Source organism: Zalophus californianus, chromosome 14 (genome assembly GCF_009762305.2).
Source record: "Zalophus californianus isolate mZalCal1 chromosome 14, mZalCal1.pri.v2, whole genome shotgun sequence".
Taxonomy (NCBI): domain Eukaryota; kingdom Metazoa; phylum Chordata; class Mammalia; order Carnivora; family Otariidae; genus Zalophus; species Zalophus californianus.
The window spans coordinates 73,160,154-73,173,459 of NC_045608.1; the positions used below are offsets into that span (position 1 = coordinate 73,160,154).

The following is a 13,306-nucleotide window of genomic DNA, read 5'->3' on the forward strand; positions in this document are numbered from 1 at the left end:
CATATGATCCCATTCATATGACATTCTAGAAAAGACAAAGACTACGGGGAATAGAGAACAGATCAGTAGCTGACAAGGGTCTATGGTAGGGAAGGGATTGACAGCTAAGGGGTAGCACAAGGTAATCTGGGAGGATGGTGGTGATAGAACTTTCCCCTATTAATTATGGTGGCAACATATGATTATTCATCAATCAACACTCATAGGCCTATAGATCAAAAAAGCTGAATTTTAGTGCATATGATTTTAGAAATAAATATTTAAAAAAAAACAGAATGTATGTAATCATTCAGGCATGCAGGAGTACTTAAGAATTCTCTACCCACCCACTCCCATTCACTTCTGGTGAGTAACATTTACCTGAAAGGCAAAATAAAATGCTCAGATATCTGCATAAACCCTTTTTTTTTTTAAGTCTCTTTCTTCACACCAAGGTTTTGGCACCACGGACATTTGTGGGTGCTGTTCTGTGCCTTGTAGGATTTTCAGCCGCATCCCTGTCCTCTGCTCATTTGATGTCAGTAGCAACTGCACCCTCTCCCTTCTTTGTGAGAACCACAAATGTTTCAACATTGCCATATGTCCTGGTGGAGAGAGCGGGGGAGGCGGGCAAAATTACTCCAGATTGAGAATCACTGCTTTAGACTAATGTTTAGAATTACTTTATAGAGTTGTATATGTCAAACTATGTATGGTATACTATATAGGCGATTTAGAGTTTTTGAGGGTAATTTTGACTATATATATTTTCACTTTCTTTGATGACTTTGGAACCTCAGGACTCCCCAGATATGGTAACTCCATTCTGAGTTGGTTTACCACTTTTACTAGAATCCTAAGTTTAGAATCAAAAAAACTCTAATATGATAGAGATGGATTATTTAAAAGGATGGATTTTTTAAAAGGTTTAAAGAGTATTAAAATAAAAGTAGGAAAGACCTATGACTATGTAATCGCTGCAATAATTATTATTGCTAAAGTTTAATGGAGATTATTACTTTTTCTTTCCAGGAGGCAAAGTGTTTGCAAGATTACTCAGTCTGAGGCCTTGTTGTTTATTCTTACACCATTTATTTGCTCCAGATTAAGGAAAAAGAAAGCAATTATGTCTTAATTATCTTATATAATTTGTGAAGAAAGAGCAGCAGACAGAGTCGCTTGCTTATTTTATGTGATGAGTGCAAGGAAGTATTCCTGTGTAGTAATAAAAGTTGAAAAATAAGGCTTTAGTGGAATGGCACTAAATGCTAATTGCTCTTTAAGTATGATCATTCTAGAATACCTAAATATTAACTTGATTATCAACAGAACTTTGCTCAAGGTCCTGGTAATAACCAAGTTAGTATCTGCTACCAAAATACTTATCACAAAGCCTATGGTAAAGAATTTGACCTTGATCAAAAAGGACTACGGGCACCTGGGTGGCTCAGTCAGCTAAGTGTCCAACTCTTGGTTTTGGCTCAGCTCATGATCTCAGGGTCATGAGATCAAGCGCCCCACCCCCACCCCCTGTTGGGCTCTGTGCTCAGTGCAGAGTCTGCTTGGGATTCTCCCCCTCTCCTTTCCCCTCTGCCCCTCACCCAACTCTCTCTCTCTCTCTCTTTCTCTCTCAAATAAATACATAATATTATCTTTAAAAGAGTTCCTATTAAAAAAAAAAAAGGACTAACAACGGCCTTCAGCTTGTGGGAGGTAATGTACGCCATACTTGATAGGAGTGTCTCTATCTTTAACTAAGGGTTTTAGCTGGGAGTGTCCACAGGTAAGCTGTGTAGACCAAGGACAAGAGTGTCATCTGAGGAATTCAGACCTGGTCCAAAAGAATAGAAACCCACTATAAATGTGACTCAGAACATCAGATAATCTAAAGGCATTTGAGAAAGACCCGGCAGCAATATTTAAAATGGCATGGGGCTGGAAAAGTTAGAGGCAGGGAGAGCAAATAGAAGTCACTGTAGTAACCTGGACAGGGTTAACAAAAGCCTGACATGAGTAACCTAAGAAAAATGATAATGAGAAAGAAGACTTGACAGAACTCCCGGTGACTAATTGAATATTAGCACGCAAAGCAAAGTCAAAATTTGGGCATGTACCAGTTAGCAATAGCTTAAAGAGAGAGAGAAAGAGATTGATTCATTCATTGCATGTTGGTATTATTGATTTAACAAAAAGCCCAGAAGAGGTATTATCAGAGCTGGTCCAAGAATTTAACATTATCAGAGCTGGTCCAAGAATTTAACATTATCACTGAGAATCTGGGCTCTTGCTGGTTTTCCAGTCCACCTTCCTGGCAGAGTTGGTTTTTCATCTTCATATTTGTCTCCTCAAGGTCACATGATAGTTGCTGAAGATCTAAGCATCAGATCTTAATTAGGAGCATAAGGGCCGCACCAGTACATCTGTGAATGGCTAGCGGGTTAACCAACCTTCTGTGCCTGCCACAGATGGTTAAATAAGGAAATGGAAAAGATAAGAGGTTTCCTTTTCTATTTGAGGATATGATCTAAATTTAGGTGTGGACATCTGAATTAACAAGAGAGCGCACTAAGTGGACATGTTTGTGAGAGTATAGATTGCTTCCTTTCACATTTATCTCTTCCCCAGATTCCTCCGTATCAGGTAGGGATCTCCCATCTCCCATTTCCTCTTGCCTCTCTACTGGTCTTTAAGGATATGGTGGTGGAGCCTACTGGATTTTATGTAAAAAAAAATAGAAGAACAAAGATTGTGACTATCCCCTAAATGAATTGAAAGTTCCAGGAAAGCGGAATGGGTTTTGAGCACTGAGTCCCTGTGTGTCCCCCGAGCCGAGTGTTAGGTGACTAATCCATCCCTTCTCATACCAGCTTCAGGAAAACTCAAATCTGCTTTGCTCCAAGGCAGCACCACAGTTTATAAAAATAACTGTTACAGCTATACAGCTCTGGTTTTCTCACTTGTAACATTATACTGAGTGACTATGTTTTGGGGGAAGCAGGGGAGGGAAAGAAAGATTTTCAAAGAAGGCATTCATGCCAGCCATAAACAGCATTTTCTACCATGTTGCCATTTGTATCTTTCTCCTTAAGTTTCCAAATGTTTCTATTTTCACACAACTAGCTATTGTTGGGTCCCAGGGCTTTCAGTATAAATTATGCTGCGATTAACAAGGCACTGGGACAGCTCATCATCTATCTCCCCCCCACCCCCCATCGCCCAACACACAAAACTCCCCGCTTTGGTTCTCTCTTGGTCCAAGGAGTATTTGTCCAGTCATCAAAATTCACAGTAGCTCCTCAAAAAGCAGATTCTAGTCCCCCAAAAAGTCACTAGGCTTGTTTTGAGGGAAGGGGTTGCTACCACTTGTAAAATGCTTACCATATATCAGGCACTGTGATACATATTCTCTATGGAGAATTTTACAGGAGCTAGGGGCATGTTATCACAAACCTTTGCATCCAATGGCAGGAGGAGGTTCCTTGACTCCAGGGGTGCATGAAGCCCAGATGAAGAGTCCCACACTGAGGTAGTGGTCTCAAAACTCCTTTAATAATAAACCCTTTCTGGGGCAACTGGGTGGCCCAGTGGGTTAAGCGTCTGCCTTCGACTCAGGTCCTGATCTCAGGGTCCTGGGATCGAGCTCCTTGCTCAGCAGGGAATCTGCTTTTCCCTCTGCCTGCCGCACCCCCTGCTTGTGCTCTCTCTCTCTCTGACAAATAAATAAAATATTTTTTTAAAAAATTAAATAATAAACCCCTTTCTGGGGCGCCTGGGTGGCTCAGTCCATTAAGCATCTGACAGTTGGTTTCAGTTCAGGTCATAATCTCATGGGTCATGATCTCATGGGTTATGGGATCGAGGCCTGCATAGGGCCCCCCCACTCAGTGGGGAGTCTGCTTGAAATTCTCTCCCTCTGCCCCTCCCCACCTCGCACACTCTCTCTCTCCAAAATAAATAAGTCTTTAAAAAAATAATAATCCCTTTCAAAAACAAAAGCATATATCCCAATTATTTTCGGGTATTTACTTATAAATTACATACATGTACTACTCTACTAATACATTATGCATATAATAAAACACTCAAAAACTTAAATCTCAAAAGGATGAGATACAAACAAATAACAAAAGGTCAGATATTTTTCCCACCCCTGGTGAATGCTTTTATTCATGCCCAAGATGCATGTTGTAGACACCCCCCACTTCAAAGCCCCTTTCCCCAGGGCCTACGGTCCAGTTGCATCTTGCTGCTGGACTTCTCACAGCATCAAGCTTATGAAGCAAAAAGCTGAACGTACTAGAGCAGAAGGAAAATGCTAACCCCCCCGAGAAAAATAACTCCCAACATTCTGTGACTAAGTAAGAAACTGCACCTGTTCCCACCTCCTATAAAAGAGAATTAATCCTAGTAAAGATTGCTCAGCAGAAGAGATCAATGGAAAAGCTTTGACTGTTCCCACATAAAAGAAGCAGGTTTCCTATAAAAAAGCACTCTGCCCTATATAAGCTTTCAGGCCAGAGTCACACTGTACTTAATAAACCAAACTGTGTTGTTCTCTGTTACAGAAAGAAATGCAGCTTGAAACCCAAGTGAGGAAGAGCATTGGAAGGTTGCAGGGCATTCTAGAAACAGAAGACCTCTGCATACTAGTTCCCTTCTCTGCACCTTTCTGGCCTGAGTAAGTCATTTAACTTGTCTGCTTCTTAGACTCCTCAACTCTTAAATGGGGATAACATGTGCGTATAACATACCTTAAATGTAAGTTAAAATTCAAACATGACATTAATGGGGGTGAAAGTGTTCTATAAATTATGAGATGCTATAGAAAAGAAATAAAAACTTCTGTCTCGGGGTGCCTGGGTGGCTCAGTCGTTAAGCGTCTGCCTCTGGCTCAGGTCACGGGTCCTGGGATTGACCCCTGCGTTGGGCTCCCTGCTCAGTGGGAAGCCTCCTTCTTCCTCTTCCACTCCCCCTGCTTGTGTTCCCTCTCTCGCTGTCTCTCTCTGTCAAATAAATAAAATCTTTTTTTTTTAAAGATTTTATTTATTTATTTGACACAGACAGAGCTAGAGAGCAAGCACAAGCAGGGGGAAGTGGCAGGCAGGGCTGGGCAGGGAGCCTGTCGCGGGACTCGATCCCAGGACCACAGGATCATGACCTGAGCCGAAGGCAGACGCTTAACGACTAAGCCACCCAGGCGCCCCAAATAAACAAAATCTTGAAAACAAAACAAAACTTCTGTCTTTCTGCAATAAAAACAAAAGCTGAGTAACTGACAAAGTAACTTACATATGATAGGCCCTTCTAGAGAAATCAGTGTGTAACTTAAATTTTTGCGGCCCACGCCAGACCCTCTGAGACATACGGATGATAGCTCACTGTTCCAGTTCCCAATCCCACAGCCATTCCCAGCAAATCCTATTGGGACTACCTGATGGAACTGCCGTTGTGGACCTGCAACTTCAGTAGGGGCCCGTGGAGTGTATTTTGTACAGAGGTCACATCCGCATCCCCGAAGTGAAGGCAGGCGGGATGGGGAATCTGTGACAGCTCTGGCTGTCGAGGGGCGTTGAGGCTACGGCCTCACAAGGTCCAGTGTGGCCTCCCTCTGCTTCTGTGGAGAAGCTTCCAGTCCTTTCTGCCCAGCAGACATACCCGCCTGTGATGGAGCAACTGCCCCAGCAAATGAAAGTAAGGTCACTGAATAAGCTCCGAAAGCTCTGGAGACCTAAACCCCAGTCTAAATCCCCTTGTGTCCAGGAAGCATGGGCCAGAGAAGTCCTTCATGGATTAAGTCATTGAAGATGACTTACACAAACATTTTTAAAGCTTCAAAATTTATTGCTGTACATTTTCGCATAGCATTTACTATGGAAATACTAATAGTGCAAATATTTGTTTTGGACTTTGTAGCATTTGAGAGATCACAAAGCATTTTGATATCGTTTGCAATCATTTATGAAGATCTATATTATTCAACTTATCTTTAAAATTCAAACAAGTAATCTTATATTCAGAGAGATTACATAATGCTTTCTAGATCTCTTTTCTAGAACAAAGAAATACACTGGAAGCCACCAGGGGCATTCCTTTCCTTGATAATACATACGTCTCGCAACACCTGTCCAACTGCAAGACTCTTTGTTCATTGACAAATTCATTCAACAAATATTTATTGACAAAACTGTTATGTGCTGGGCACTGTGCTAGGCTCTGGGGACATTAAGATGAAAAGATGCAATCTCTGCTTTCACGGTGCTTACAGTCTAAAAGTAGAAACAGACATGCAAACAAATTTACAATACAATACAGTAAAGTGCTTCCATGGAGGTATTTACAAAGTGCAGTGGGAACTTGGAAGAGGGAAGAACATCTGCCTGGAGAAATCAGGGACAGCTTCACAGAGGAGGTAGCCACTGAGCTGAGACTTGACCAGTAACCAGGAATTTGCCATGTAGACAGGCAGGCAAAGGAAATGACAGGTGCTAAGACACAGAGGCCCAAGGAGCACTTCGAAGGACCAAGTAATGCGGTTTTTCTTGAGCTGAAGCTACAATGGGGAGAGTGGCAGGATGAGCCAGACAAATAGGCGGGTATCAGATCATGAAGAGCCTTTTGATCATTCATCCATTTATTCAACAAACATTTATTAAGTGCTTACTATGTGCCAGGCACTAGGCTAAGTGCTGGGGTTGTAACAGGGAACAAGACAGACACATCCTCGCTCTCGTGGAGCTTACATTCTAGTAGAGAGATAGACAAAAAGTTAACAAATAAATACAGATTTAGAAGATTTCTACAAAGGAAATAAACAGAGTGCTGAGGCAGGAAATGAGTATTATGGGGGGTGGAGAGTAGTTACAGTTATTAGAAAATGCCTCTCGGAAGTGACATAAAACAGACACCTGCAGGGGTTATAACAATAGCAAGCCCCAACGGGAGCACTCACTATGCACTAGGCACTGTGCTAAACACTTTATAAACAGTATCTCACTTAGTCCTCACGACGACTCTATGAGGTAGGTATTATTATTCCTATTTCACTGAGGAGGAACAGGCTCAAAGAGATTAAGTAACCTGACAAGTCACACAAATGGCAAAATCAGGGTTCAAACACAGGTTTTCTTCATTGGAAAGTGCTCACTCTTAAAATATTATTCTTAAAATAATTCTTAAAAATTACAGAGAGAAGTGAGAAATTTTGAGTATGGAAATGATATGGTCACATTTGCTTTGAGGACCATAAGGAAGGAAGGAAGGAAGGAAGGAAGGAAGGAAGGAAGGAAGGAAGGAAGGAAGGAAGGAAGGAAGGAAGTTAGCCACTGAAAGTCCAGAGGAGAGGAAAGGAGCTTGTAGGAAGGCAGTGGGTTGCAGGAATAGAGAAGAGGTATGGATGTGAGAAGTGCATTTAGTAGTTCTAACAGGACTGATGGAACAGTGGAGGCAAGGGAAAGAGTGGCATCTGGGATCACTCATGGGCATCTGCCTTGAGCAATTGGGTCAGATGACTTGCTTTTACCCTAGTTAGGGGATGCAAGATGATGATAGATTTGGGGGCTAAGATAATGAATTTAATTCTGGACATGTCGTCCTGTGGGTATCTTGGGAACACCTGGATTTATGGGATGGTCCCAGTTGGACACCATGTAATGGCTTTCATACCTTGTTCTCTACCTGAGCAAAGGATATAGGAACAAAAATCAAAGTTGTATATGTGTGTACATTGTGTTTTTGCTTTTACAAAAGCTGTTTATAAAAGCATGTCTATCTTGGATAGCTTTGTAAAAAGAACATATGATCACCAAGGTGAAGTTACCCCAAGCCTGATTACAAAAGAGAACTCATGGACTTGGGGGAGTCTAAGAAAAGCCTTTGGACATCCATTCTAAGTAGTCACACCAGTTTTTAAAAAGAAATCAATATTAACTTCCCACTGCCAGCCCCACTGGGGCAGTTTGATGGGCCCAGAGCAGGCCTCCTAGGCCAATCGTCTGCTCAGAGTCTGCAAGCACCCCACCTCATTTGCCAGCGAGACCACTCGGAGGATACTAGTGGCCTAAGGCCCAAAGACCCAGGTTGGACGTAAATCAGGAATTCCAAAAAGGTGTTATTTACGTAGTTTGGCATAAGATCCAGAGAGACAAGAGTGCCAACCTAGCCAGTTGTATTGCTTTGACTATTTTCTTTCCCTTCCTCAGGAATGGGAAGGGTGCTGGAGGTAGCCGTAATAAAATGTACAGGTGACATTTACATGGAATTGGTCACACTGGTGACCACATCATTTCTGGGTCTAATTTTAAAAGAACTCAGAGTGAAGAAGTACATAAACCCTTCCCATAGAAAGATACTATTTCTCAAAATGTGTTTAAATTTGCTTATGAACACTCCCCCTCCTTTCCTTGGCATCAGATTAACTTAAGTATGTTTTGATTTTAAAACTCATTTAATAATGTTGTGCCAGTTTTAGTCATTAGGTATCAAGGAATTTAAGTGGGAATGAAGTTACACTTAAGAGTTTCAACAACGACAACAAAACGTTAATACTGTGGAGGCTGGGTACTGATGAGTAGTATTACAATCTGGCTCATGAAGCAACTCTGTCTAGAAAGCTGCCTCTTTCTGTGGCAAGGGGTCTAAGCTGCACCTGTTAACTCAGTAGGGCCAGTGGACATTAGAAAATGCAAAGTGTCCTAGAAAAAAACGACAGACATGGACCTTCCAGTACCATCTGAAGGGTACTTATGTACCTCACTCATGCCCAAGGGAAGAAAACGCTTTATTTTTATAAAACTAACAAACGTACTAGTCACGGGCAAGGAAAAAAAACATCACACATGCTAGATGGCAACTTAGAATTCGCTTTCCGGAGGCGAACTGCAAATGGATGAGCTATTCTCCACCACCTCCATTTGAAACCTAAGGCCCAGGGATCACAGCTGACTGTAAATCAGGAATCCTGGGGGGAGGGTGGGGGAGGGGGGAATGGGGGGGTGGCTATTTATTATGTGTGCTCTTTAACAGAAAGAGTTCCAATCAGTCTGTGAATATAATCATTTATTTGTCTTTACAGTGATGATGGAAGAATGTACAGGTGTCCTCTTTCAATAAAGTATAAAAATCTGTTTATATACAGTGAAGTCACAATAATCTTTAATTGGGAGATTTATTTGGTACTCCTGATCGGTTCATATTAAAACGGGGGGGAAAACAAATATTTCACGTTAAGTGCTACATTTCCAGTAGATTGCACCTGGCATCAAAAGCTCAGCTTCATCTTAAGGGTCCTGCTTGATATTACAAAAGTCTAATTTTAAGTCCTAGGACTCAAAATAAACATCATTTTTTGAATAATAGATATATACATCAAAAATACATCTAAAAAGGCATTGGTTAGCGCTATTAAAAAGCTCTATGTGCTCGGGTACATTTTTTTCTTACAGGCAAAACCCAGTGGAAACGCTTTTTGTTCAATTCTAGAAATTTGCTCTTGGGGAAAGTTGGTCGAAAGTTACCTGTAAGGAAAAACAAACAAACTTAAGTAGTGTGATGATTTCTCAGGTGAGGTCAGCAGAACTTTAAAAAGTAGTTAGAAGCTTAATTTTACTTAGAACCACATTTTTAAAGCCTTAATATTTAGTTACGACACTTTGTACATAAAAAAAATGTTCAACATATCCCCTCATTATTTCAAGTGCTTTAATAATAAATTTATACTCATTTCATTTTCAGAGAAATCGTATGGACAGCTTTGTATGCTAACACAAATATCTTCTATCTATAATTAAACCTGCACAAAAAGAGAAATCATAGGGCATACAAATAAAAAAGAAAACCGTAATAGACACAGACAAACCCAAACATTTTTGAGAAAATTTAGGAAAACATCTACTAACCACGATTTATTTTACTTCGGAGCATTTATGAGTGACAGGCACTGAAGCTTTCTCATTATTTAACCTGGTTGAAGTGATACGGTGCAATTGCAGACAGAACTATTTATATCTCTGATCCTGTATCTCATTTGTAGCTAAATATTTTGACACCTTTGTTTTTACAGTTTTCTTCTTGCAAACACTCTTAAAATTTTGATAACCTGGGTACCCCTCTATGATTGTAAAATTTTAACTAACACAGTAAATCTCAACCTGTTATTGAGGACATACATAAAACAAATAAATTAAGGCCCACGTTGCTAATAAGGAACGTGAGAGAGAGCCATTGCATGACGAGGCTGACAGAACCAAACGGAACCACGTGGTATCAGTTCCATCTCTCACTAGCCATATGAAGTTGGCCATGGCCTACCCTTTGGTCAAGCCAAGTCCTGTCTATTCTACAGGTTATTATGAACACTTAATTAAGTCAAACGGCAGTGCTCTGGTTTAGACTTTAGGTGTAAAGTGAGTCAATTAGGCAAATTTAATTTTGATAACTGAGAAGTGCTTCTAATTCTTCCACAACCTTCAAGTCTACTAGCCTGGTCTAATAATACCATTCTCAAGTTTAGAATGTGATACACATACTATGAATCTCTCTCTACCCAACATGCCAAAATAATGGCCATTTTAAGTATATATTAAAACTCCAGGGCGCCTGGGTGGCTCAGTTGGTTGGGCGACTGCCTTCGGCTCAGGTCGTGATCCTGGAGTCCCGGGATCGAGTCCTGCATCGGGCTCCCTGCTCAGCAGGGAGTCTGCTTCTCCCTCTGACCCTCTTCCCTCTCGTGCTCTCTATCTCTCATTCTCTCTCTCTCAAATAAATAAATAAAATCTTTAAAAAAACAAAAACAAAACTCTAATCACTCCATGTTAGTGAGTTTGTTCCCACCTGTTACCACATTTGTGCCAGGCAGTGAGCAATGCCGGCTTTTAGATGAGCAAAGTGCCTAGTCCCTGAAACCCAGGCTTGCTCACATAAATTAGGGTGCTGCCTTGATATCCATCTGCAAAGCAATCTGTGAAGTAAGCAAGGGTCTAGTGAAACCTCAGTTAAATGATCCTTGATTATCTTAAACTGTTTTCAGGAGAAAAGTCTGAGAAACAACAAAAAGCTAAAAAGCTCTGAAAAGAGAAGGGTCTCCCTAGAGTCGCTTCCGCAGCAGCACAGACACAGCCCCCCCCCCACCCCGATGGCTAGCCCGCGCCCCAGGGACAGCGAGGCTGAAGCCCCCCGACTGAAGAAACACGCTTCAGGTTTCCCCCCGAAGGACCTGACACAGAGCAAGCACACTCGTCAGAGCCCATAAAACACACCCTTGCCAGAGTAGAAACCAAGATTCGAGATCAACATGGCGCCTTCCTGTGCTCAATAAGGGGGAAAAAAAAACTTAAAATAGCACTGAACTGGACTCCAACAGTTCTGTGTGTTCAGGAAATGGTCACCAAATGGTGATGCTGTCACTGAATATATAATGTGAGGCATTCAAATTATTACCTAGTTTCTTATCCCTGCAGCATGAGCCGCTCCCTGAACTCCCACAAAGGCACTGATGGGGAGGGACGGTTGTGTGAACCATGAACTCAGCCTCCCCGCACACAGTACCCTGTCTGTGCCTGTACCAAACAGGCCCCTGGCCGTCCCCTCCGTGGCTCCAGTGAAAAACTGGAGTCATCCCGGCCACTCTCTCCATCACTTCTAATCAGTCACCTGATCAACTCGATTCTATCTCCAAATACATCTCCAATGGACCTTTGCTTTACCTCTTTTTCTCTGCACTCACTGCCAACACCCCTGTGAAGCCACTGTCCCTCTCGCTGCCAAACTATAACGGCCTCCTCAGTGGTCACCCCGCTTCCAGGCTCTCCCTGCCCCCATCCTCTGTCTCAGGGGGCAGCTGCAAGGATCTTATAAATAAGCACATCTGATCACCTTCCTCAGCCTTCAGTGGATTCCCACTGGCTTTGATGTTAACCAGTAACCCACAAGGCTCAGCATGATTAGATTTACCTCTCCACACTTTCTCCCAACCCTCCCCAGATTACATTCCAACTGTGAAGATCTCTTCTTTGTTCCCTAAAGACAGCAACTTCTCCTTGCTGTTTCTTTTGATGGGAACACTTTTTACCCAAACTTTGGCCTACTGCTGCTTGCCCTCAAGGCTCCACCTAAATGTCACCTCCTCAGAGAGGCTGTGGACACCCTTCACATCATATCTGCTCCCCTCTCCGGGCACTTCTGCTTTTCCTTTGTAGCACTTATCACAGTTGGCAATTATGGAGTTAGTGAGCATCTGGCCAATAGAACTATACGGTAAGTTCTGTGAGCACAGGGCCTGTGTGACCGTGCCACCACTGTGTCCCCAGGACTAGCACTGAATGCAAGAATGACTAGTGGGATGAGGGGCAGGTCCCCAGACTGAAAGGGACAGGGAAGACAGGTTCCAAAACAACTAGGAGTTAGGACTCTAACTCACTCTGTTCGTTCTCTATTTCTCTTTCTCTCCCTGAGGCCCCTCAGTTTTGGCTTCAAAGGACACAAATAAATAATCGGCTTATGTGGGGCACAGAGTAAGACAAGACCTGCCAAAACAAAGCAGGATGGCAGTTGGAAAGCAAGGTGCTGCACGAGCCCTTGGGGACTTGACCACAACCACCTAAAGAGAAAATAGAGCCATCAGGACAGAGCCTATGACACTCATGTGAGTTCACAATAGGGTCCAAGTTTGTATGTGGTAAAGTATTTATTGTCTTATAAAATGCCCTTCCCATTCTTTCTGCATCAAGCCCGTGCTAGAGAGAACCTAGAAAAAGAAAGGGACTTTGCCTACTTTACAGCCGTAACTTTAAAGAGGGGACAACAGACGCCAGAAAGACAGCGTGGTGGGGATGACAGGCACCTTCATCTCCTGCAGCCACCTCCCCCTACCTGGCAGAGTCCTTTTTCTCTTCCCCTGATTGTTTCTAAGGACACCTTGCAGGTTTTCCACCTGGCACTAAAGAAGGAGGTTAGATCCCTTGCAAGTGGCTGCAGGGCTGCGAATGTCTTCACATCAACAGAACCAAAGGGCAGAATTCCCAAATAGAGAGGAAACCAAACAACAGTACCTGCCCAGCTCTTCAGTGGAGAAGCTATTTTATATTCTGCTGAGGCAGGCGACCGAGGGCAAAAGCAAGAAAACAAAACACCTTCAGCTGCAAGTCTCTCCCTCTCTGCTCTCAGTTTACCTGATCATATTCTTAGGCTTCATCTCCACTGTCCATTTCCAGATCCATCTCTTCTGTATCAGCAGCTCGTGACAAGATGTCTGCCATCAGTGCTTCTTCCAATTTTTTGCGTACTTGCTGTACTCGCTCCTCCTGTTTCCTTTTACAAAAGAGTAAACATACAC

At 42.5% G+C, this 13,306-nt stretch overlaps 1 protein-coding gene across 1 annotated transcript in view; it reads right to left on the reverse strand.

The window, feature by feature from the left end:
* Positions 1-5,799: 5,799 nt before the first annotated feature.
* MBD2 (methyl-CpG binding domain protein 2) overlaps positions 5,800-13,306 on the reverse strand; it is a 69,917-nt gene continuing 62,410 nt past the window's right edge. The window contains exons 6-7 of the mRNA XM_027575739.2: positions 13,143-13,281; positions 5,800-9,491 (exon numbers count right to left, since the gene is read on the reverse strand). Coding sequence (XP_027431540.1) covers positions 13,155-13,281 — 127 coding nt within the window. The 3' untranslated portion in view covers positions 5,800-9,491; positions 13,143-13,154. The remainder of the gene's footprint in view (positions 9,492-13,142; positions 13,282-13,306) is intronic.